The 26,142-nt window shown below is 45.2% G+C and overlaps 1 protein-coding gene across 9 annotated transcripts in view; it reads left to right on the top strand.

Moving 5' to 3' along the window:
- Positions 1–25,705, top strand: part of LOC128335572 (nascent polypeptide-associated complex subunit alpha, muscle-specific form-like) — a 37,002-nt gene extending 11,297 nt beyond the window's left edge. For 4 of the 9 annotated variants that reach the window (XM_053274092.1, XM_053274093.1, XM_053274090.1 and 1 more), the window contains 8 exons: positions 506–691; positions 7,495–7,535; positions 10,968–11,077; positions 13,071–13,428; positions 14,898–14,956; positions 16,237–16,704; positions 17,640–18,056; positions 25,362–25,705. In XM_053274092.1, coding sequence (XP_053130067.1) covers positions 633–691; positions 7,495–7,535; positions 10,968–11,077; positions 13,071–13,428; positions 14,898–14,956; positions 16,237–16,704; positions 17,640–18,056; positions 25,362–25,580 — 1,731 coding nt within the window. In that variant the 5' untranslated portion in view covers positions 506–632 and the 3' untranslated portion in view covers positions 25,581–25,705. Of the gene's footprint in view, positions 1–505; positions 692–7,494; positions 7,536–10,967; positions 11,078–12,984; positions 13,429–14,897; positions 14,957–16,236; positions 16,705–17,639; positions 18,057–25,361 lie in introns of those variants that run through there. The other 5 variants (XM_053274097.1, XM_053274099.1, XM_053274091.1 and 2 more) reach the window with 4 other exon arrangements.
- Positions 25,706–26,142: the final 437 nt, after the last annotated feature.

The raw sequence follows: 26,142 nt of genomic DNA, 5'->3' as shown, positions 1-26,142 counted from the left end.
AGACCTCAATGAGGCCTCCTCCAGGGAGGAGTAGGAATATGATCCAGCCTCAGCAGGAGTCTCTTGCATCCATTCTGTAGAGACCACAGCTCTGGAGGAACAGCTGGCGATTGCTCCTCCTGTGAACATCCCTCTTGCGGAGCTAGGGATCTTGGAGGACCTCACACATCCCATCTTTACCCCAGGCCCCAATTCATCACCTCCAGGATCTCAGGAGCAGTGTTGCTGCCAAATCAGGACTGAGACCTATAACCAGAGGAAGAGCACCTACTTGTGTGCCTGATGTGCCTCTTTTCATGGGCTTACTCAGGAGGTGGAAGAAGCAAACCTGGCTCAGGCCCTACAGCTGAGACCCAATTGAGTTCAGGAAGAGGTGGGGCTTCCTGCTCACTTTATGGACTCCTCAGGCACTCATTGGAGAAACAGCTCTATTGTGATAGCTCCTCTAGAACTACTCTAAGTTCCTAGTTCATTGCCTTGATCCTCTGCTTGTTTTCCTTCCCAGCCCTTCAGTGACCACCAGCCGCTCATTCCGGCCACACAAGTCTCCTGCTCCATCTCCCGCTCCATCTCCCGCTCCACCTCCTGATCCTGCCTCAACTCCTTCTCCTGTTCCAGTTGTGGCTCCGATCATGACACCAGGCTCAAGCCCTGAACCGTGTGCCACTCCTTTGCCTCCCCCAGTCACTAGGTATGAAAAGCACCCCTCTTTTCAGTATGATGTAGGGGGCAGAGCTCTGGGTTTGGGATGTCCTACCCATTTCTGCTCAACCATCAAGGCTGTGACTAAGTGATACGAGCCAGCTGTCCCCTCAGCCCAACCCTGCCTCAAAATCGGTCAGATGACATGCTGGGGCCAGCTTGCACTTAAAAACCACTCCAGCCAGTGACTGCATATAGGTGTACATCATCCGAACAAGGAAAGCACACTCAATATACTTTGCTTCAACAAAATCTGATAGCCTGGACTGAGCTCAGGAGGAATCAGTTCTCTTTGTTCACAGCACTGAACATAGGCAGCTGCTGAGTCAGGCCACTGGGCCACCTAGGTCAATACCGTCTGTGCTGACTGGCAGCAGCTCTTCAGGGTTTCGGATAGGAGTCTTGGAGGTGCTGCCAGGGATTGCTAGATAGAGCTGCCAGAACCCAGCTACTTCCAGACCTCAATGAGGTCTCCTCCAGGAAGGAGTGGGGATTTGATCCGACCTCTGCAGGAGTCTCTAGCATCCATTCTGTAGAGAGCACAGCTCTAGAGGAACAGGTGGAGTTACCCCTGCCAACTGACTAAAGAGACTCCTTTTAAAGGGGTGTTTCTCTTATATTTAGAAGGGGGAGAGCAACTGGCCCTATCTATCCCCAGCAGAGCATCCCTCCAGTGGCTGTTGCTGGTTTCTCCAGTGGCTGTTGCTTGTTTAAAGCCTTATGTTTCTTTTTAGATTGTGAGCCCTTTGGGGACAAGGGACTATTTTTGGTTGAAGAGCAGTACATAAATATTTGTGGTAGCAGTAGTATGTGGTGTGTTTGGTTCATCCATTCCTGGATCCAGGCCACTTTTGAATGGAGCTTTAGTTACTTGTATTCCAGTCCTGGAGTAGAGGTGGGGCTAACAAGCAGCCAGCAGCAAGAGCCTTGAAAAGCAGTCTGCACTTGCTTCTCTCTGTACAGAATATCTGTTTCATTAAACTATTAATATATCCCGATGCCACTCCACTGCTTTGTCCTTGCATACCACAACTATTTCCCTCAGATTCGACATAGTAGATTGCTCCTCCTGTGAACATTCCTCTTGAGGAGCCAGGGATGAGGAGCTCCTTGAGGAGCTATTTCTGACCATAGAAACCTGTTGTGCCAATAATCCTTCCTTCCTCGAGGTAGTTTCCCCAAGTTTTAAATTAATGTCCACTTACCTGAATCAATGTACATGCAGCATTTTAATTTTAGAAAAGGTGGGCCACGTACCTAAAGCATGGGAATTGGGGAAGGGAAGAATAAGGAATCAGCAACTGATTGAAATAGTTGAATGCATTCAGACTAGTCTGGTGCTAGCAAGGATGCTGTTGTGCCAGTGTAAGGAGGTACTGCACCAGTCTCTTACACAAGGCTGTATATGGGCAAAGAGGAACTCCTTGGACCAGTCTGATGATTGCACAAATAGGGAATTTCTTGCACAACCTTGAAATATATTCCATATATTATGAAACTAGTATTTATATACTGCTTTTCAACAACAGCAACAACAAAATGCTCAACACAGTTTATGTGGGAAAAGGTATGAGAAAATGGTTTTCTGTCCCAAAAGGCTTATAATGTAAGCATGCATGTGCACACACCCACAAACACACACACAACAGGTATTCGAGACCTGCTATGCTGGGCTGAATAGGGACCATTGCTCTCACCTGCTAATTAATTAATTACATTTGTATCCCGCTTTTCATCCAAGGAGCTCTGAGCTCAGATCACATGCTTATTTTTATCCTCACAACAACCTTGTGGGGTAGGTTAGAGAATCACCACTTTAAAAGGTGTCTCTTTGCTCAGTTAGCAAGGCCATGTTAACATGTCACTGCTATAGAGGCAAACCTCATTACTTGTGGGGGTTCCGTTTCTTGCCTACTACTGTGACTAATGAAACCGCAAGTAACAAGACATTTGTCAGGGTCTGGCCAACTGCCAGGGAAGATCACGGGACAAAACGGAGCTGCTGCAACTGGATACGGCTCGGAAAGTTTGTCTTAACCAGACTTGGCTGCACGCTGTCGACACAGAGGTTGACAAATGTTGCTTTTCAGCAGTGAGTAGAAAGCTGGTGACGTAATTTATAGTGCAAGCCGAGAGCTCCAAGCTGGCAGGAATTCAAGGCTTATCAGCCCTCTGCAAGAGGTGTTTGCTCCTCCTAATTGAGTCCTCTAATTGAGTCCTGCGTCTCGTGACACACCGCTGTTGTGGAGTCAGTGGAGGTTGATTGCATAGCTCCTCTTCGGATTGGTCCTTCACGATTTCTGCTGTCTCAGGTTGTTGTGCCTGCTCTAAATCATTAGCTGGATCTACCACAGCCGTTTCATGGACGCTGACAGCCGGGCTTTGCCCCTCAGACACTCCTGCATCATCTGGAAAGTTGACAGCCTCCCCTTCCTCCTCGCTGTCTGAGATCGAGGGCGTGACAGCATTATGCCTATGGGAAATGGGGTTCCAGAATGGAGGAAAACAGCTACAAAACAGCTAAGAAAAAACATGAAATTGTTTACTGTACTGTGCTCCGCGGGGTCTGCATGTGCCCAGGAATGCCCCGCAAAGCAAGAAATACCTCCCCAAATTGTGAAACACTGTGAGGAAAATGTGGTTTTAAAAAAAGAAACGAGGAAAAAATGGCCCCTATAGACAAAATGGCAGCTGGAAGTGACCTCTGCCAGGGGTGCACCTAGGTAATCTTGGACCCCGGACCTGAAGGCCTTCAGACCCCCCCCCCCCTCGATGGCTGGGGTGGGGTGGGGGGTTAGGGGCAAGTTAAACCTTTCTTTAAAACTTTTTTTCAACTACCGCTATGAGGCAGGGGCAGCCAGTGTGTGTGGGGGGTGTGTGTGAGCACTCGAGGGGAGACCAAGGCAGGGGAGCTGGCAGCAAGAGAGGCCCTAAGACAGCATGTGTGCAGAGAGCCCCAAAATGGGCCCAAAAAGGCCCAATCTGTAATTTGGGAGGCAGGCAGGCAGGCTCAGGGAAGGAGCTCTTGCTGCCACCTCCGCCTCCCCTGCCTTGGTGCCCCCTTGAGTGCCCACAGACCCCGCCAGCTACCCCATCTCTGCTACCATCCCCGCCGCACAGTGGTGGTTGGGGAAAAAAAAGATTTAACTGGCGTGACGGGGCAGCGGCGGGGCTCTTGGAACATTTGGAGGCTCTACCTGGAGACAGGAGGCCATGGACCAAATCCCCAAGATCTGTGGCTAAGTACATCTCTGACCTCTGCAGTCCCTTCCTGCCCACTAGGAGCTGCAGATACATGGTTTTAACCCTTTTGTATCCACGGATAATGAAAACGGATGTCAATTAGGCACCCACAGGTGCAAAAATGCGAATGGCAAGTCTGTGAATAGCAAGGTTGCCCTGTAATCAATGGCATAGCTACTACACACTCTTGCAAAATACTGGAGGGATGCTATGCTGGGCTGAGCAGTTGCTCTCGCCTGCGAAGAGAGCTGCCACTTTAAAAGGTGCCTCCTTGCCCAGTTTAGCCGAGGCAATTGATTCCCTGCCCCAAGGGGGCTCACAATCTCCAAAGGAAGCCCCAGGGAGACATTAGAACCAACACCAGCCAACAGGATGGAGACTCTGCTGGGCTGCATAGGGATAGTCGCTCTCCCCCTGCTAAACGTGAGTACCAACACTTTGGTGACTCTTTATGTAGGAGGAGTATGTGTGCATGTTTGCAAATAGGCAGGTCTTGCGCAACATGCATTTGGATGGTCCTCTCCTGCAAGTGGAAGGGCAACTTTGTTGAGCATCACATCTGCAGAAAGGCCTTCTGCAAGCATAACTGTGGATACTACCCAATAATAATAATAGAATAAGAATAGTTGTGTGCCAATGGAAGCTTTGTGGTTCAAATCATTGCTTCTAGGAGTTTCTAGCATCCATTTCATTATCCTTGCCTCCCTGGTGCAGTATTAAGTTGCCACATTTCCCGGTAGCCCCCAACTGAAGTGTATTTAAAAGGCTTTCACGACAATTGTAATAAATCCTTTGAATGGTCCAGCTTCGTCTTCATTTCATTTCTTTTCACTAGGCTAGGTCTATAAATTAGATCTTTCTTCTCCTAACCAGTCTTGGATGAATAGTTTAATTAACAAGGGAAGAAACAAAACAAGACCAAAAAAACACATCTTTTCAAATGGTTTAAAAGCTCTCAAGCAAAATAATTTCAAAGTAAAAAAGAATTATGAAGACACCAGGGAGAATGCAGGTGACAAAACCCATTCTTCAGCTCTTTCTATAAATGTTGACAATTGCATCAGAGTTGTAATCCCCCCCCTCAATTATCCTCCTCCTACCATCTCAATGAACAGATGAATGCAGTTGAAAGTTGTGTAGTAAGATTGTATTTTGCAGCTATCAAACAATAAAGCACTGTCTACATTCATTGTGTACTAGCTAAAAGCCTGTATTTCTGGTGGATGGAGTGTGTGTGGCTTGTATATTGCTGTGGGTGGGGCTGCAATGGATGTCTTTGTGCTCTGAGAGTCACATTGCAACCACCTATGGCAAGGGTTCCCAACAAGGGCTCCTAGTACCCCCTAGGGGTATTAGACAGACTCCCAGGAAGTACCAAGAACACTCCTGCCTCCCCCCACTCAGCCCCACTGTTTGTTCCCCATTTGAGGATCTCCAGCTTGAAGCCGATGCATCCTCAGTGAAGTGTCCACTGCAGAAGGGGAGGGAGGACAGTAAAGACTGCCCTCTTCTGCTCCTGATTGGCTGGCTACGTGCTGAAGCTCAGCATGCCCCTTCCCTCAGCTTGACTGACAGGCTTCAGAAAATTAGCACTGAGTATTCCCATTGAAATTAATGTGACAAGTAACCAGGGGCGTAGCAAGGTTGGAGTGGGCCCAGAGACAAGATTTTTAAAATGCCCCCCCTCAAATAGATAGATAGATAGATAGATAGATAGATAGATAGATAGATAGATCTCCTATGTGCCACAATAGAACATCATCCTAAATTATTTTTTAAAAGTTTTTGTAAATTGTGGACAATGCAAGTCATTTAATGGTACTAGAGAAAGACATGCTGTTCTGGTAGCTCCAGGTCTTAACACTCACATCAATTTCGGAGGATGAATCCAACTGAAGGAAGCCCGGGGAGGTGCACAGCTGGGGGAATCAGTCATGTGACTTGCCTCGGGGGGGGGGCAAGGCAGTGGGCCCCCAGACAACTGTCTCCCCTTGCCCTATTATAGTTACGTCCCTGCAAGTAACCTTGTCCCATTAATTTCAGTAAAATTGCTTATGAGTATCATAGTGTGGATGTGAGCAAGAGACCAGAGCAGCCTGTCTCCCTAACACTTACATTTGTGTTTTAATGTATATATATGTACATTAAAATATATATGTAAAATAAATATGTTATGTGTATGTGTATGTGTGTGTGTACACACATACACACACAGTATATACGTTTCCAAATGAAATTCAAAGTGCTGGTTATTACCTAAAAAGCCCTCAACAGCTTGGGTCAAGGGTACTTAAGAGAGTTCCTTCTCTGTCATGAATCCTGTTGCCTATTAAGATAATCTGGAAAGGTCCAGTTATGGTTGCCGCCGGCTCATTTGGTGGCGACTCAGGACTGGGCCTTCTCTGTGGCTATCCCGGGACCCTGGAATACGCTCCCTGTTGAAATAAGAGCATCTCCTCTGCTTGCTTTTAGGAAGACCCTCAAGACGTACTTGTTTTCCAAGGCATTTAACTGAAATTAAATTTTAATGTTTTTATTCACTGAGATTGTTTTTTCTGTGTTATGACTTTTAATTGTTTTATACTGTTTTTACATTTGTTATGTTTTAACTTTGTACACCGCCTAGAGATGTCTATATATTAGGCAGTATAGAAATTTGATAAATATATATGTATACATGTACACAAATTTAATTGTTACAATTATGAGACAGACTACTCCAGGAATCTTACATCCAGACCATGTTACTCATAAGCAGTCTTATGAAATTAATGGGACGTTTACTTGCCCCTCTAATTTCAATAGGACAACTCACGAGGAACCTAGTCTGGATGTAAGACAGACACAGACACACAATCTATATGGGGTACCTGAGCTGCAGGTTTGAGACAGAAGTGGTACATTTGTTTAAGGAAGTTGGTAACTTGTGTCCTATTATGAGACCATATTTTTACAAAACCTTTGAATATAATAGATAGTGTATATGAAACATGCAAAATACATTGGTAATGAAATCAGAATGTTTGGATATCGTTTCTGATTCCGTTACCAATATATCTTGCACATTTCAGACACTATTGATATTTCAGGGTTTTGTAAACATATAGTAGGAGATGCTCTCTTGCTAGTGTGTATATAAAATAACAACCTGAAAATTTGCTTATAATTACGTCCATTTAAAAATGTGAACATGCCTGATTCTGTTACCCTTGGAATTTCCCAAGGGCTACTCCTGTGAGGCCCAATAGCAATATCAGAACACCAGTGGAATTCCACATCAAAAGTGGGGCACTCCACCCTGCTGTCCCTGCTGTCGGGGCTCCCTACAGTTTAATGAACTCCATCCAATAATGTCTTCGATAATATTATGTCCTCTGTCAATTGTCAAATCAACATGACTGCACAGCCCCAATAGCAGACCACAAGTACTGCATCCCTATAAGATTTATGTTGAAAAGGCAACTGTATTTGGGGCTGTCAAGTGGTAAGGAAGCATTATATGGGTTGTTAAAACAGTCCAACTCTGATTTTTGTTGTTTTCTTTTGCAGAAAATATGGAGATTGTGTGATATATGAAAAATATATCCCAGGTATGAAGTTGCATACCATATTGGAGAAAGTGGCTTGGTAGGGTACGGAGAACATTTGAAATATTCTTATTCTGTAAGAGATAGAAAAGAACAGCATTTCTATTAAGCCTGCAATGTTTAGTCAATTAATTGCTTAGATTAAGAGAATTTTAATTGACTAAAAAGCTGGCCATGATTAGTTGGTTAGTAGTTTTATTTCTTAAGAGAGAGAGGGTGGTGTAGTGCTTATAGTAATGGACTAGTCCCAGGGAGACCCAAGTTCAAATCCCCCCTCAGTCATGCAACTCACAGGGTGACTCTGGGCCAGTCACTGATCTTTCAGTCAAACCACTTCACAAGGTTGGTCAAACCACCTCACAAGGTCAAACCACCTCACAAACCACCTCACAAACCACACACACACACATACCAGAAATGTATAAAAACTGTAGGCTTAATATTTATAATAAATTAAATAATATTTGCTTTATTTGCAGAGATATTAGCATAACATGAATGGAGGCAGACAAGCACGCCTTCAAGGTAGAATGTCTGCCAGAGGGAAACTTGGGCAGCCCGCAAACCTGCTAGACAGATTCAGACAACAGACTGACCAGACTCCAGCACTACCATTTTGGCTGTCCATTGAGGCCTAGAGCCCAGAGTTCCTATGCAATAGCACAAGGGATTCTGGGAGGATTGCCAGTTTTGCATGCCCCGTTCACTTCTTTCCCTTTCTGGCTGTGCCTTCACTTCACCCTACCCCTATAGCTCACAGGTCTTCTTGGTCAAGTTGCCTGAAGATCAGTGTTCCCTCTAACAGAGATTCCTAGATGTTGTTGACTACAACTCCCAGAATTCCTAGCTGCAATGGCTTTTGCTTGGGGATTCTTGGAGTTGTAATCAACAACATCTGGGAATGTCTGTTAGAGGGGACACTGCTGAAGATCCACCAAAGTGGAGCCAGGGCTGCTGCATACTCTAAGGCAGTGGTTCCCAACCTGGGTTCCTCCAGATGTTGCTGAACTACAACTCCCGTCATCCCCAGCTACAATAAATAATAGTAATTTTATTTTACAATAAAACAGGACAGCCCACAAACTCACCTCGCTTCACCAGTTCCCATACAACATTCCCTTATTCCTGTTAGCATTCTTCTGGTCACAAGCTCCCAAACCTCTGCATGTCTCTTTGGAAAAAACTGACATAGGGTTAACCTCATTTGGCTAAGGAATGTGGCTCCTTCCATTGGCTGCTCAGTGACTCTCCTCTTCAGGAAGCTCCACAAACTCTCACCAGGCAGAAACTGAAAGTGAAATAACATAATCTCACACAATGCCTGTTATGTTACTCATCTCTACTTTGTGTTGTTTAGATCTGTGAAATATTTATTGCTAGCAACACTGAAAAAGCCCAGGGCATAAACACTTGGATTTGATGAATAAAAAACAAACACAGTTTATCTGAGGACTTTCTCTAGTATTTGATCCATCTGAGCCTGGGACTGTTCAGGTCCCTGAGAAAATCCTTATGAATGGAATTCCCTATAACCAGGATTCCCAAACATTGCTAGCTACAACTCCCATCTCCCCCAGCTGCAATGGCCTTTGACTCAGGATGACGGCTATTATAGTCAACAACATCTGGAATTCTAGAACCCCAGATTCTGGAGCCCACAACAGCCAGCTGTTCAGGAGATGAGACAGGGTGAGAAGATCCCATGACCCAGGCCCAGGTGCCATCAGGAACCCTTAACCAGGGGGACCAGAGCTAGCACCTCCACCATGACCCAGGATCACAGCCCTACCTTGGAGGAATCACTTGAGAACCTTCCAGTCCAAGTAGAGGTCACTCAGCATGATGCAAGCCAGTGCTTAGAAAATTGAACAAGACTCCTTTATGAAACAGAGCCTTCCCTAGGGTAGGGGCAGGGCCATTCCACTCTTCCTGAGAAGAAGCCATAAGAAATAGCCATCTGCTAGGGATGTGAAAACAGGCTCAAGGTCGAGCTGGTTCACCACTGAGCTGGTCTGGCTCGAGGGCTTGCCTTCGAGCCATACCAGGCCTAGTTCAGCTCAACTTCGAGCCTAACCCCACCCTGTCCAGCTTGGGGCCAGCTCGGGGTGTGTGTGTTCTAAAGTTAATTTTTTAAAAATTAGAATCGCTCACTGGTGGTCTGAGGGCCTCCGGGAGTGCTGGCGCGGCTTCAAGAGGGTGGGTCTCTGCAGTCTCCCCCCCCCCACTAGGGGTGTGCACAAACATTCTGGTTTGTCTGGTTCAGTTCGAGTCTCGAACTGGACTGGGAATGTTTGGTTTTGTTCACCCCAAACCCACCAACCCCTGGATTTGGCTCGAGTTTGAGCCAGTCCGGGGTTCAAAATATCTTTTTTAAAAAATTAAACGCACCGCCGGGTCTGGATTAACTCTGCTGCCTCAGGTGGGGGGTGCTGCCGTGGCCACAGGGGTGTCTCTAAATCCTCCCCTACTGGCCTCCTCCCAGTCTTTATGGGGCCGGTTCAGCCCATTTCCGGGTTTTCCAACCCTCTCCTGGCTTGCGGCAGCACTTTGAAGACCACTGCACGTGCATATAAGTTCTTTGCATGCCCACGACCTGGGCACACAAATGCCTTATATGCATGGTGGTGAGTTGTAAAACTGTGTTTTATTTTGTTTTTAATATTTCAAACCCTGGACTGGCTCTGATCCAGCCCAGGGGGTTCGGCTCAAAGTCAAGCTGAACCGGGCCCAGTCTGGCTCGAGGGTGAGCCCTTGAACTGAACTGGTTTGATGATGAACTGGCTTGATCTCGAGCCGCTTCACACATCCATACTGCCCACTGATCTTCCCCCAGATCTCTAAGGGCCACTTTGGCCCATTTTGGGGATGTTCTGGCCCTTTCCCTGGTGGCAGCCGCCATTTTGGAGGCTGCCATGCATGCACTGTGGCCATTTGCATGTTTTGTGCATACCCCAATGGTCTGCTGCAAAGTGTTGCTGGAGCAACATCTCTCTTACATTGTTATACCCAACTGCTCACATCGTTTCCATGAAAAAAAGGAATGTCCTTGAAGTTTCTGGCATTTACCCACTCCTATGTGCAAGCTACCTAGCAGACCTGGCACCAGTGTTCGCTGTAATGGCACTTTGCAGATGGTGTTGACTACAACACGCATCATCCCAAATACAGTAGCCTTTGGCTAGGATGATGGAAGTTGTAGTCAGCAACACCTGGGAACTGCTGTTACAGGAATGTCAATGAAGTTGTTCCAAAACTGGTGAGATGCTTTCCAATTGTGTCCTTCTAGAAAGTGATTTTGGGGCCACAACCTGTATTTCTTAAGCATCAGTAGCGTTTTCCCCCCTGCAAATCTCAACTGAATTCAGATGAAACCTGTGGTTGTCATTCATTCCCCCCCCACCCCCACTAGAATTCTTGTTTCTCTCTACTTTCCAGAGATTGAAAGCTTCAAGTCAATACAAAGGCAGCAGCAAAGGCTAAGTTTTCCTCTGGATTTCACAAAACCAGTACGGCCTGGTACCAAATGGAGATCAAAGCCATCAGATGTAAATGCAAGCAGAATTCTCATCAGTCTTTGAAAAGCTAAAGTATTCCCTTTGGGATTTTTTTTGGGGGGGGGGCTGTACAAGAGAGCTGGTATCATATAGATGCTAAGAAACTGATGATGAATTCACATGATCGCTGCCCAATCTGGAAGTGGGGAAAATATCAGTAAAATGTTGGAAGGTGGGGAGAGAGAGAGCACGCTCCTAGTGGGTGTGATACCTGAACTCAACCAAGTCAAGTCCCCACCTCACTTCTCCCAAGATTCTACCGACTGTTGTCACCGAAATTTGAAGTGGGTTGGGAGAATTGGATGAGGTTGTAGCTCAGTGGTAGAACATCTGTTGTGCATGCAGAAGGTCCCTGAATAAGTCACTGGGAGCATCTCCAGGTAGGGCCTATGTAGTTATGAAGTTACCTGCCTAGAACCCTGGAAAGCTGCTGCTCAGTGTAGACCAGGGCTGTTCCACTTTGGCCCTCTAGCTGTTTTTGGCCGAATGGTGGCTCTGCCCCTACATGTAGGGCTTTAAAATTCCAAACCAGCCCTTTGAATCTAGCCCAAAGCAATGAAACCCATGAAGACAAGTCACCGATGAAGCTGCTGCACGATTGGTATAATACTAATGAAATGACGAGTATAGGCCTGCTCAACTTTGGCCCCCCAGCTGTTTTTGAACTACAACTCCCATAATCCCCAGCCACAGTGGCCAATAGCCAGGAATTATGGGAGTTGTCGGCTAACATCTGGAGGAGGACCGAAGTTGAGCAGCCCTGGACTAGTGCCTAATGCTCCCTGTCCAAGCATCTGACACCCATCTTTCAGTTAACTTTACCATAATATCAGCTAAAAAAAAGAAAAAAAAGATCGTTAATCTTTTAATATTTCAAAAACTATTTAGCAGTGGATGTAGCCAGACCAAAACACACTGGAAAACTACAAATTTCAGTATGCTGGGACTCATGAAATACCCAAATACTATGTGGAGGTGTACTTGGGAAACTAAACAGAAGTGCCTGTCTAATTCTCTCCTATGCATTGTAGCATCACTGTTACACCAGTTTTAAAAATAAATGGAGAATTTGACTTTTCCCAGATACTCTGAAAATAATTAAAGGATATGCAGAGTAAACTGTGTCACTACTTGGAATATATTCTAGTCTTTCAGAAAGACAGTTAAAATGAGAGAAAGAGAGCAAGAAACTCCCAGTGGGCCTTAATACTAAGGATTTCACACTGATTCAAAGACAAACTCACCATTAATAGCCATATTATTAAGACATCACATTTAACTCACTTATCACAAGAATCAAAGTAAGAGCAAATGAATACAATCCTAACTCATAAGCTTCAGCTCAGTATTCACAAGCCCTGATTCTCTGTACATAGTGCCAATCTGAATATGTGTACAGTGACATATTATATCTATTTTATTTTATTTTATTTTATTTTTTAACCTGTAGCCCCTTTGGGGGGCTTCCTAAAGACTGTGGCGGGGATGGTCTGCAAAGGTTCCCCTTCCCCCCGCTGGCCTCTAGGGCCTTGCAGAGACCATTTGAGCATGTGTGGTGGCAGATATATATATAGCCACTGAAAACAAAATGGCTGCTGTGCATGCTCTAATGGTCTCTGTGAGACCTGGCATGGCCTAGGGCCTCAAAGAGGCCATTTGAGCATGCACAGTGGCCATTTTGTTTTCGGCAGCTTTTAATTTTAAAAAATGGCGCCCCTCTTCAAGTGGCGCCCGGGGCATGTGCCCTGCCTGCCCCACCATAGATACACCCCTGCCCCTAGTGGTCATTAGGTTTAATAGTGCAAAAGGTCAGTGCTATTTGGAGCTGGACCTCCAACAATTTTCATCTAGGAAAGTTTGGAAAATGTACAAACCATCCATGGTTTCTCTCATGGCAGCAGGTATAAAGGATACTTCCTTGACACTTCTGGGCACCATTCTCCACCAGCTGCAATGCTTACGCAATTTGATCACTGCCTTTCAGCTACAGAGCAAACTGAAGCTCCAGGTGCTCACACAGCCTCCTGAGACGGAAATCTCAATAATGCCCTTTGAAGGCCACTCAGACGAACTGGGAGTGCTCAGCATCGAACCACCCATGCCACCCACTGAAGCACTGCAGGGATCTGCCCAAGACAAGGCAGCAGGGCCACAGCCAAGTGCTGCACGCCGCTGTGGACAGTCCTGCTTAAAAGCATTCAGGCGGTGCAATCCATTTAAGAAGAAACGCAAGAAGAAACCCCTTGAAGATACGACTCAATATCCGGAGCCACCAGCAGCTGTAACTGAGCTCCCTTCGACACCTACAGCAGCTGAATCTAAAGGAAGAATTCAAGAACTAGGTAATGTTTGGCCCTGGTCCTAATGGGCTGGTGGGTGGGGGTCTTTGCAAGATAAGCATCTTCTCGCCCTTGACACATAGGAGAGCTGGTCTTGTGGTAGCAAGCATGACTTGTCCCCTTAACTAAGCAGGGTCCACCCTAGTTGCATTTGAATGGGAGATTTGATTTGTAAGCACTGGAAGATATTCCCCTCAGGGGACTGAACCGCTCTGGGAAGAGCAGAAGGTTTCAAGTTCCCTCCCTGGCTTCTCTAAGACAGGGCTGAGAGAGATTTCTGCCTGCAACTTTGGAGAAGCCGCTGCCAGTCTGTGAAGACAATACTGAGCTAGATAGACTCAGTATATGGCAGCTTCCTATGTTCCTATAGATATGCACATACACACAAATCTGGCTAATTTCTTTTTTGAAGACCCCCTTGGATATGCACAGCACAATTCGACATTATGAAAGCACCTCTCTGAGGACATGTGTTCCCTTATTTTCCACCACCTATGTAGTCTTTAGCACACCTTACAATATAGATCACTGAATAAGCAGATAACAATAAAAATCACTGATGTATCCATGGTAGCTGGGGGTAAGCGACAACTTTTTATTCCCTTCTGTCTTTAGTGCCTTGTTATCCTGTTATCCAAACTTCAATGGGGCCCAGAAACATATCATACAGTTATATCATTTTATAGTGGCTGCCCCAGGGCTTTGGAATATGCTCCTCATTGAAATGAAAGCATCTTCTTCTATGTTTGTTTTCAGGAAGACCTTCAAGACTCACCTGTTGTCGCCGGCTTTTAATTAGAATTAATTTTAATAATTTGTTTTAATAACTTTTATGCTATTGCTTTTTATTGTTTTGTGGATTTTAATCTGTCTTTTATATTATTATTTTGTACACCACCTAGAGATGTCTATATCAGGTGGTATAAAAATATGACAGATAGATAGATAGATAGATAGATCAAGTGGTATAAAAATATGAGACAGACAAACAAACAAGCCCCAGCAAGGGCGGCAAGGGGAGAAACATAGCGGTCACAGGAACCAACCCAACTGGGGAAGAATGCCACTGCTTTGGCGGGTGTGGGTGGTAGCAAGAAGAAACACAGCAGCAGGAAACTGGGAACCAGAGGGGCACATGGGCATGCTGGGGATTCAGCCTAGCATGCTGCCTCTGTGAGAGAGTCACCCTTGGCTGCCTGGTGGCGGGACTGAAAGAGATTCCTGCCAGGCAAGTGGCAGCAGCTCAGTGGTGGGGGGAGATAGAGAGAGCTGCATTTGGGGGCCCCAGAGACAGCAGGGCACTGCACTTATGCCCAGGGGTCCGTGCAGAACGGCGCCTCCCCAACACAGAAACAGATTCCAGAACCAAGCAAGGTCTCCATTCAGGAACCACCTACATTGTCCAAAGGGGTTCTGAAAGGACCCCAATCCAAAGATAAGCAAGTCTGTTTCTCTTATTCTACCATCACCAGAATGGGCTGATGAACTTTCGGAAGACTGGCAAAGTGAAAAGCCGAGGAGTGCACCACTAGTAAGTTATTTCCTTTTTGTTTCCTCTTTCATGAAAACCACACCATTCTGAGAATAGTCTCTGTTCTGATAGAACATATTATCTCTCTATTTCTATGGCTAGAGTGACAAACAGAAATAGAGGCAGGCATATACAATTGTCCAAGAGGCAACAAATGTAGGGCTGTGTATTTTATTCCTGGATAAAATCCTTAATTTAAAAAATCCTTAATAAAATCCCCTTAATTTAGAATACGCAATATAGAATATGCAATATGATGTATTATTGACTTAGAAACACCAGAGTATGCTGGAGGAAAGGGTCAAATACTTTTTTTGGCACTTTTTAGAAGACATTCTGAATATGATTATTAAATTTTAAATGTTATTATTCTCAAAAGATTTTTAACACTCCAAACCACATAGTGCCCAAGAGAAGCAGAAGATCTTTCTCAGATTCAAATTTACTATGATTCAAATTTACCATACATGGTAATTAGTGGATGAAATGAATAATTTTATACATTTCAAACTGTTCTTTTACTACCCTTTTGCAAGCACATTAATTAAAACATTCTGTTACATATACTGTATTTAATTACTTGAACTTCCCTACAATCTATGCAAAATGACTATGCCGGTCAATGACAGGACTCAGTTCTGTACACAGTAGACCCTCATTAATCATGGATTCCATATCCGTGGTTTTGCATATCCGTGGTCAGAGAATTGGCACCCGACCTAGGTATACACAGGGGGGAAAGGCAACTAAGGGGTTAATTTCTACATATCTGCAAGTCGGTGTGGCCGGAAATGACCTTGGAGGTCATTTCCAGCTGCCATTTTGAGATTATCAGCCTCAAAATGGCTCCTTTTGAAGGAATAAACCCTGTAAAAACTCATGATTTTTGGTTGATTTTTTTTGCTATTGGGGGGCATTGCTGTGTTGCCAGGACCCACAGATCACAGTAGGCCACTTCTCCCCAAATATTTAGGGCCATTTTCCCCTTTTTTGAACATTTTCAATGATCCCATTGCCTCAATGCCTCCGTATTTGTGGTTTCTGTACCCGCGTAGCAGTGCAAATATGGAGATTCTCCTGTAACTGATTTCAATGTTTAATTCACCACACCTCTGTGGCCTCTCACTTATTTCCACTGTGCAACATCAACCATTTAATATTCAAACTTGCCTTCTTCATATTTTGTGTGTGCAGAACTTTGATTTGTTTTCTCCCGGTTCCCCCATGCACTCACCCACCTTACCCACCTCACCTCATGCTATGTATTTTTCTCTCTCCAGCCTGGAGCAAAATGGGTGCAAAAGATCCTTTTAGAAAGGGCTGACGACAAGCCTTTGCCACCAATAGCCCATCCATCCCACAGTGGCACACCTATTTCACCTCCCACCTCTCGCAAAATGGAGGAGCCTGCAATCACCACACTAACCCAACCAAATAATGCTGCTACAGAAAGTCCTAGAGAAGAAACAGAAGCAGTCAACATTTCTCAACCAGAATTTCCACCTCCACCTACTCATTTTGAAAGTCAGGACTCGCCACCTACAGCGGACGCCAGTGTGCCTCAAGCCTCTCCTGAGACTCAGGGGCTCCCCACCCCAACTGATCAGGTCCAGACAGAGACGACTTCCTTACAAACCACCTCTCTTGAACCCCAAAGTGACTCCCTTCAGATGGCCACACACATCGATGATTCAAATAAAGCAGGACCACCACAGAAGGAAGGCGAAGAACAGAGGGATGCACCAAGTGTAAGTTAATTCTCCTTAGTTTGCCATTATGAAAACCACTCCGTTCCAAGCACAGCCTTTGCTTTGGTGGAAACGTCCCCCTCTCTCATTTTCTTTTTGCCAGAATGATAAGCACAAAGAATAACCAATGGGATAAACAGTTGAGCGAGATTTTATTACCCTTCTTCCTGTCTTCTGTTAAAAAGAGTAACACCCTGCACCTTTTGTGGCTGAAAATCCAGGCTGCTCTTCGGGGTGGAGAACCTCCTGGGTCATAATCCTCATGAGGATTAGGAAACGATCCTTGACTTCTTGTAACAGAAACTCCCCAAATTATTGCATCTAAGTGGAAGGGCATTGTTTTATAGATTTAACTGAAGGTTTTTCCAGTCTTCTCCTCCTTCCCTTCCCTTTTGCTTTCTGACTCTTCCTCCACACTCTCTGCACAGGATTCCCACTGAGACAAATGTTTAGACAAACGTCCAAACAACTAAATACAAAATATTACAGGATAGAATACGACAGGCATGTGTGGTTCTGGGGGCTGTCATGGAGAGTGCCTGCACTTCAAAAGTTAAATCAGCAGTGCGGTGTGTTTGGTTCATCCATTCCTGGATCCAGGCCAGCTTTTGAATGGGGCTTTAGTTACTCGTATTCCAGTCCTATATTCCAGCCTGGTGGGGCTAACAAGCAGCCAGCAGCAAGAGCACAGAAAAGCAGTCTGCACTTGCCTCTCTGTACAGAATCTCTATTTCATTAAACTATTAACAGTCCTGATTCCACTCCACTGCCTTGTCCTTGCATACCACAATCCTTTCCCTTGGATTCTACTAGCAGCAATATTCTAAAAGGTTTAATTCAAGTTTTCTTGGTGCAGAATTTTGAATCTCTTCCCCTTGCCACCACCTCAATTCCACCCACTCCCTGCCTCATGATGTGTACTTTTGTTTTTCCAGCCTGGAGGAAAGTTGATGAAAAAAATATCTTTTGCAAAGCCGGAGAAGATCACTCGGGCATCACCTAAGACAAAAGCGGTGGCATCCCCAGCTTATCAACTCAACACAGATGTGGCTTCCTCACCAACTACCTCTCTAGAATCTGAGGGCCTTTCACCTGTAGTCACCACAATATCTGAATCAGGCAGTGGTGCAAAGGAAGATTCCAGAAAAGAAACCCAAGGAGCCAGACGTTCTCCCATGGCAACTGAAGCAACATCTCCACCTTCAGCGACTCCCAAGAAACAGGGGCACCTGTCAAAACCCGACTCTTTCCAGTCTGAGAAGCAATCACCTCTGATGGCCAAATATTTTCAGAATGCAGTGAGGATAGGCCACCCACAGAAGCCAAAAGCAGGGAAGAGGCCTCCACCACAAGTAAGTGATTTCTCTTTTAAGAACAGAAGAATAGCCCTGCTGGATCAGGCCCAAGGAGGCCCATCCAGACAAGCATCCTGTTTCATGCACTGGCCCACCAGATGCCTATGGGAAGCCCAAAGGCAGGAGGTGAGGGCATGCCCTTTCTCCTGCTGTTGCTCCCCTGCAACTGGTATTTAGAGGCATCTTGCCTCTGAGGCTGGAGGTGGACTATAGTCTAGGGTTGTGCATTTTGTATTTTTTCTGTTTCAATTTGTACCAAATCTGAATCAACCCCATTTTGTATTTTGCCCAAAATTAAGCCTTCCGAATCACCACAGTTTTGTTTTGTATATGAATTAATCCGAATAAAAATGGATCATGTGGTCAAAAGAGTGGGTGGAGGTTATAGTGCCCAATGAGTGGAAGCTACCACAAAAATTTCAAAGGAATTGGGCAAACTGATGATTTTTGGTTAATTTTTGAAGTTTGTGCGTCTTTCAGATTTTCTCCATAGGGTATAATGTTGGTTTCAGGAAAAGTATAGCTTGACACGGGGTAGGGGGAAAGGGTGGCCCAGAGTGGAATGTGGTTGGTGGTAGTGCTCAGTTGGTGCAAAGAAGCTACCACAATTTTTTGAGAGGAATTTGGCAAAGGACTGGTTTTTAAAGAATTAATGAAGTTACGTGTCTTTCAGATTTTCCTTGTAGGGTATAATGAAGGTTTCTGCAGTTCCATAACTCCATTTGAGGGGCACTGGGGTGGCCCAGAGCAAGTGGCAGTGTAGTGCACATAGGGTGCCAACCACCCACATGGGTTGCCAACCCATGAAGTACAGGGTTTTGTTGTTCTAGAGGTGTTCTGAGAGTAGATGCTCTAGTAGCATATGAGAGTGGATTCATGGTTTTTTCATTTAAAATCTCATTTGCTACCAGAGAATCTAAACTCAACACCTCAGAAACAACGAAGCCCAGTACCCCAATAGGTTAGCAATCCAGGCGGTTGGTTGGCACCCTCTGTGCACTACACCACCACTCGCTTCAGGCCATCCCAGTGCCCCCCAGGTGGAGTTATGGGGCTGCTGAAACCTCCATTATTCCCTATGGGGAAAATCTTAAAGATGCTTAAACCTCAAAAATTCCTAAGAAACTAGCCCTTTGCCCTATTTAGAATCTGGGTGCACCACCCTTGGGACACTGCCACCCAACCCACTGTTTTACCCCTGAAGCCCCACATTAAAAAGTTGAAAGAGTGAAGAGAATGATGAACAACAACGACACTTACTTTTTTGGCACAGTTATTTGAGAATTTTGCAGCAGGTGTGATCCTGGTGAGCCTGTCCCTGTGGCACTAGCACAGCAGCACAACCCATTTGTGGAGTCAAGCAATCTTTCAATAAAAACACTCCCTCCCCATGGAACAGTGACCACAGGTCATTTGAGATAGCAAGATAGACCAATGAGCCAGCGTGGTGTAGTGGTTAGAGTTCTGGACTAGGACCGAGGAGACCCGAGTTCAAATCCCCATTCAGCCATGATACTAGCTGGGTGTCTCTGGGCCAGTCACTTCTCTCAGCCTAACCTACTTCACAGGGTTGTTGTGAGGAGAAACCTAAGTATGTAGTACACTGCTCTGGGCTCCTTGGAGGAAGAGCAGGATATGAAATGTAAAAAAATAAAATAAAACTGCCTTGGTACTATGGAACAGCTTCAAATGTTCATTTAACTGAAGTGGAGTGAGCTGTAGCCCACTGTAATCAGCCTACTGTTCAGAATTGTTGAGATTTATCATCACTGCATTTAAGAAAGTGCAAAACCATGGATCATGGTTACAAGAAAGAGAGAAGCAACTAAGATTCCTGGGGATGTCAATAGATTGACAGGTGTATTCCCCACCCCCCTCCTTTTGTCTCCTGTAGTCCCATGTGGATGACCTGTCCCTGCAATGGCAAAAGTTGTGAACCCTTGGCTTAGACATCATGTCCCACCTAATTACATTGTGGCCTAAATTACATTAGACTGCTCAACTTGGGCATCAAAACTTAGACACCACTATAACTCATAACAACTCAGAAGAAAAACAAAATAGCTCTTCAAAAGAACCCTGGTCAAGTTAAGAGATTCTTTCTAAACCTTTGGAAAGAAATACCTGTGTAATTTCAGAACTTTCCTAACCAGCTTCTTGAAAAGCTTCTCCACACAATTTATACCATGGCTTTTTGCAAGAGCTTTGGAATTGCATTGAGCTCCCAAAGATATTTGGGTATTTCTGTCTCAAAATGCTGTCTTCCAAATCCCTTTGCAAGGTCAGTTTGCATTTCAATCACACTGAATACAACACTTAACTAAACTATTCATGCTCAACAGTTTTTGCGTATCTTATCTTCTGCTAATCACTCAGTGCTTCAGCTGGAGTGGAGAGAGTCAGATAAGTCAATTTGAATTGCAATGCTTTTCCGAAGAACAAAGCATTCTGCCCGAAATGCAGTCATTTTGATTTGGAAACAAAACTCTCTGTTTTTTAATTCTTGATTTTGTTTTGCTTACAAAACCTCCAAAATTGCCATTTTCGGGCACAAAACGTTTTGTACCCAAATCAAAATGCACAAGCCTACTATAGTCACCAGACTAGTAGGCATCGATAGACTTGTCTTCCGTGAATTTGTCTAAGCCCATTTTAAAGCCATCCAAATTAGTGGCCATCACCACATCCTGTGGCAGAGAATTCCATAGGTTAATTATGCATTGTGTGAAAAAGTACTTCCTTTTGTTGGTCCTGAATTTCCCTACCTTCAGTTTCATGGGATGACCCCTGGTTCTGGTGTTAGGGAGAGGTGAAGAACTTTGCTTCATGAAAAGTGGTCAGTTTCCATCTTTGCTTTGATGGAACCTTTTCTCTCTTTGTTACTCCACTTTTTGTCAGAATGATAAACAGACTGGCATGTAAAGTTGTCCAAGAGGCAACCCCCCCCCCCAAAAAAAACCCCTTAGGACTGAATGTTACACATGTACAAAATAATCTGCATCAGCAAAAGCTGAATTCTGTGACCTGGATAAATTATGTAAAATAAACATTTTAATTAATATTAAAACTAAAAAAATAATAATGCACATTTATACGATCATTAGCTCTAATACCCTCTGGATTGGAAAATCTCTAGGTGGACCAATGGTTTAGCGTAGTAGAATAGACTGTCCCTATTATTGGATATGTGCCTCTTGTCAGTCAGTATCCCTTTGGGGGGATGGAGTTATAGCTTAGTGGTAGAACATCTGCATTGCATGCAGAAAATCACAAATTAAATCCTTGGCAGCATCTCCAGGGCATTTTTCATACAAGGCTTTTAGCTTGCATCTCCTACGGAATGGAGTGGGTGGGGGCATTCACATATTGGCCTGATTTACCCCAAAGTCCCTGTAAGCTATCGGGGAGCACTTCACACACAATTTGGGTTTTTCATTGTGTAGCCCGATTTATATCCGAGGTAAAAAAAAAAATCCACATGGGAACATAGGAAGCTGCCATATACTGAGTCAGACCATGGGTCCATCTAACTTAGTATTGTCTACACAGACTGGCAGCGGCTTCTCCAAGGTTGCAGGCAGGAATCTCTCTCAGCTCGAACTTGGAGATGCTGCCAGGGAGGAAACTTGGAATCTTCTGCTCTTCCCAGAGCAGCTCCATCCCCTGAGGGGAATATCTTACAGTGCTCACACATCAAGTCTCCCATTCATATGCAACCAGTGCGGACCCTGCTTAGCTAACGGGACAAGTCGTGCTTGCTGCCACAAGACCCAGCTCTCACTTTTTGCATCGTTTCTTGGGGGGGGGGCACTTCAAACTCTCATTCAAGCCTTACAGTAAACCTGTGGTAAAGCCTGCTGTCTGGGAAAGCTCCAGGTAGAACTGGGCAAAACTGCTGCCTGAAACCTTGGAGAGTTGCTGCCAGTCAGTGTAGACAGTGCTGAGCTAGATGGACCAGTGGTCTGACTCAATATAAGGCAGCTTGCTATGGACGGTCACTTTTATCTGTTACCTTCCCCTTGTAAGTCACTGTCCCTTTTTGGGGACAGGATTGTAGCTCAGTGGTAGAGCATTCGCTTTGCACACAGAAGGTCCCAGATTTAGTCCCTGGCAGCATCTCCCATGCGCTTTCCAGACTGGACACTAAAACTGTGTCACTACATGTCCATTAAGTGTGCTTCCGAACTGTTTGTCTTTTGACATCACAGTCCCCGCAGTGATAGTAGCCCTCCGACTAGTACCCATTGATAGACCTCACCTCCATGAAGTTATCCAAACCCCTCTTAAAGCCATCCAGGTTGCTGGCTGTCACCACATCTTGTGCCAGAGAATTCCAAAAGTTGATTATGCATTGTGTGAAAAAGTACCTCCATTTGCTGGTCCTAGATTTCTTGGCAATCAATTTCATGGGATGACCCTGGTTCTAGTGTGATGTGAGAGGAAGAAGAATGTCTCTCTATCCACTTTCTCCACATCATGCATGATTTTAAAGACCTCTATCATGTTTCCCTGCAATCATCTTTTTTCTAAACTAAATAGCCCCAGGTGTTGTAGCCTTGCCTCATAAAAAAGATGCTCTAGGCCCCTGATCACCTTGGTTGCCCTTTTCTGCACCTTTCCCAGTTCTACAATGTCCATTTTTAGATGTGGTGACCAGAATTGTACGCAGTACTCCAGGAGTGGCCACACCATAGTTTTGTATAAGGGCATTATAATATTCACAGTTATATTTTCAATCCCCTTCCTAATGATCCCTGACATGGAATTGGCCTTTTTCACAGCTGCCGCATATTGAGTCGACACTTTCAATGAGCTGTTCACCACGACCCCAAGATCCCTCTCTTGGTCAGTCACCGACAGCTCAGATCCCATCAATGCATACTTGGTTGGGGTTTTTCACCCAAATGTGCATCACATTACACTTGCCAACACTGAACCGCATTTGCCATTTTGTTTCCCACTCCTTCAGTCTGGAGAGATCCTTTTGGAGCTCATCACAATCCGTTTTGGATTTTACTACCCGGAAGAGTTTGGTATCATCTACAAATCTGGCCACCTCGCTGCTTACCGCAACTTCTAGATCATTTATGAATAAATTTAAAAGCACTGGTCCCAGTACAGATCCCTGGGGGACCCCACTTCTTACTTACTTCCATTGTGAAAACTCTCCATTTATCCCTATCCTCTGTTTCCTGTCCTTCAACCAGTTAGCAATCCACATATGTACTTGTCCCCTTATCCCATGTCTATGCAACAGCCTTTATTTACGGTTTCAATGCACTCTGCCCAACACCGAAGCATTTTACCACTGTTGAGTGGGTAATCTGGAACCCTGAAGAGCTGCTGCCAGTCAGTGTAGACAGTACTGAGCTCGGTGGAACAAGGGCCTGAATAGGCCAGCTTCATGTGTTCTAGTCTAGCACTGCACCACCTTGGCCCTCAAGCTATTGTTCGACTACAGCTCCCATCATCTCTTACTGATCACTGTGACAGGGGATGATGGGACCTGTAGTCCAGTAGCAGCCAGAGGTCGAAGGTTGTGCAGCTCTGTTCTGGGCCTGCTGCCTTCAGTGGGACTTATCCCCACGTGTGTCGCTTGATATTCTTGTTTGCTGTTTTGAAGCATCTCTCCAGCCAAGCCTTTTGACTATCTGGGAGTTTTTATGGGTATTTTAATTTGATCTTTTATATGTTTTGTTAGATGTTCTTGGTTTGTTTTATTCCTGTGAACCACCTAGAGACTTCAGTAGTGGGCAGTGTGCAAATAAGTTAAATAAATAAAATTAAAGTTGCTTACACCTCTGTACAGTGTACAACTTCAACAGCTGAATTAAGCACATTGAAATATGGCTGATTATTAAAGTTTTGTGGGTGAGGAATTTTTTGGTTTTGTTTTCCCAGTTCCCTCCCATCAAGTAGGGATGTGCGAACTGGTTCGAATTCAAAGCGGGGTGGTTCGAAGGTTCAAATTCGAACCAAACCAGCCATCAGGTTCGAGCTGCAGGTTCGAATTCGAACCGAACCAGGGGGTGGTTCAATTCGAACCGGCTCGGACCTCCAAAAGTGGGTGGATTGGTAGCTGGCACCCATGGCTACCTACTACCCCTGGGGGTGGTTGGCACCCTCTGTGCACTAGACCACCACTCACTCTGGGCCACCCCAGCACCCCACAAGTGGCTTTAAGGTTTTTCCCCATAGGGAAGAATGGAGGTTTCAGCAGCCCCATAACTGCACTTGGGGGGTGCTGGGGTGGCCCAGAGAGAGAGTGCCAACCACCCCCATGGGTTGCTAACCCATGGGGTACTGGGTTTTGTTGTTTCTGAAGTGTTCTGAGTGTTGATTCTTTGGTAGCATATAAGATTTTCAGTGACAAACCATGAATCCACTCTCATTGCTAACCTTAAAGACACATAAACTTAAAAAATCACTTAAAAATCAGCCCTTTCCCCAATTCCTTTCAAATAATTCCGATAGCTTCCTGGCCCCCCTTGGGAACTACCACCCACCACACTCTGCTCTTGGACACCTCTCCCCCCCCCCACATGAAGTTAGACATTTGCACCTTGGGAACTACCACCCACCACACTCCACTCTAGGACACCCCTTTCTCCCTGATGTGAAGCTATACATTTGCTGCAATCCTCATTATTCTCTATGAGGAATTCCAAAATAATTTTAAAATTCACCAATAATCAGAGGAGTGTCTGATTAACATGGAAATTTGTGGGTGGTAGGCACCCCTGAGTGCCTACCACCTACCCCACCTTTGTGCCCCTAGGTGCTCCACAATAGGGGATAATGGGCTGGTTCAGGTCCCATTATACCCTATGAGAACAATAATTAAAATATTTCAAATATTCATAAAAAATCATAGGGGTGTCTGATTGCTTCGGGGTTTGCATGGTTGTTGGCATCCATGGGTGCTCCACAATAGGGAATAATGGGCTGGTTCAAGTCCCATTATACCCTATGAGAAAAAAATAAAAACAATTTTCAAAAATTCATAAAAAATCATACGAGTGTCCGATTGCTTTGGGGTTGGGGTGACAACTACCCCTGGGTGCCAGCTACCACCCTACCCATTTTTGGATGTCTGAACCAGTTTGAACCAGTTCAAACCGATTCAAAACTGTTCAAATTCGAACCAAACCAGGGAGAGGTTCGAGCAAATACAAAACCGAACCACCCCCTCCTGGTTTGAACTTGGTTGGAATTCAAACTGAACTGGGCAAACTGGTTTTGTGCACATCCCTTCCATCCAGCACTACTAATTCTTCATGCCCGATATTCTTGTCTTTCCAGCCTAAAACAAGTTTGTTGCAAAAATCCATTCTACGAAAACGCAGCAGCATGCTGGCGGGGCGATTGTCCGAGGCACCAGTTCTCACAGCAGTCGCTGACCAGCTCCATCCAGTGGCAACCTCTGTACCTATCACCTCTCTCAAAACCGAGGACCGCCCACCGAAAAGTTCCAGGAAACGAAGAGAAGCAGCCCACAGGAGGTCAGGGAGACGGAAATGAATTCCAAATGTGGGGTTTTTTTGGGGGGGACAGGAGGTTCCCATTTCACCACACCACCTTACCTCTCTGGTATCCCTCAAACAGCAGCTGGTAAAATGCAGTATTATACAAATAAAACAATGTCATCAACACTATGCAAGATGGTGGTGTGTTTTTTTAGAGCTGATATGACTGTCAAAATGGAACACTTATGAGAGATGCATTGCTGTCTCATAAAAGCAACATTGGGTGAGTCCCCTGAAGAAATGTTTATCACATTTGGATCTCACTCTTCTTATGAGAGGATAGCTGGTCTTCCTATGAGAGGATAGCAAGCATGAGTTGTCCCCTTTGCTAAACAGGGCCCACCCTGGTATACATTTGAATGGGAGACTATATGTGCGAGCCCTGAGGGCATGGGGCCACTCTGGGAAGAGCACCTGCAGGATTGCATGCAGAAGGTTCCAAGTTCCCTCCCTGGCAACATCTCCAAGATAGGGCTGAGAGAGACTCCTACTTGCAACCTTGGAGGAGTCACTTCCAGTCTGTGTAGACAATACTGAGCTAGATGGACCAAGGTTCT

This window comes from Hemicordylus capensis, chromosome 11, assembly GCF_027244095.1.
Source record: "Hemicordylus capensis ecotype Gifberg chromosome 11, rHemCap1.1.pri, whole genome shotgun sequence".
NCBI lineage: Eukaryota > Metazoa > Chordata > Lepidosauria > Squamata > Cordylidae > Hemicordylus > Hemicordylus capensis.
This window is presented reverse-complemented; position numbering and strand designations above follow the sequence as displayed.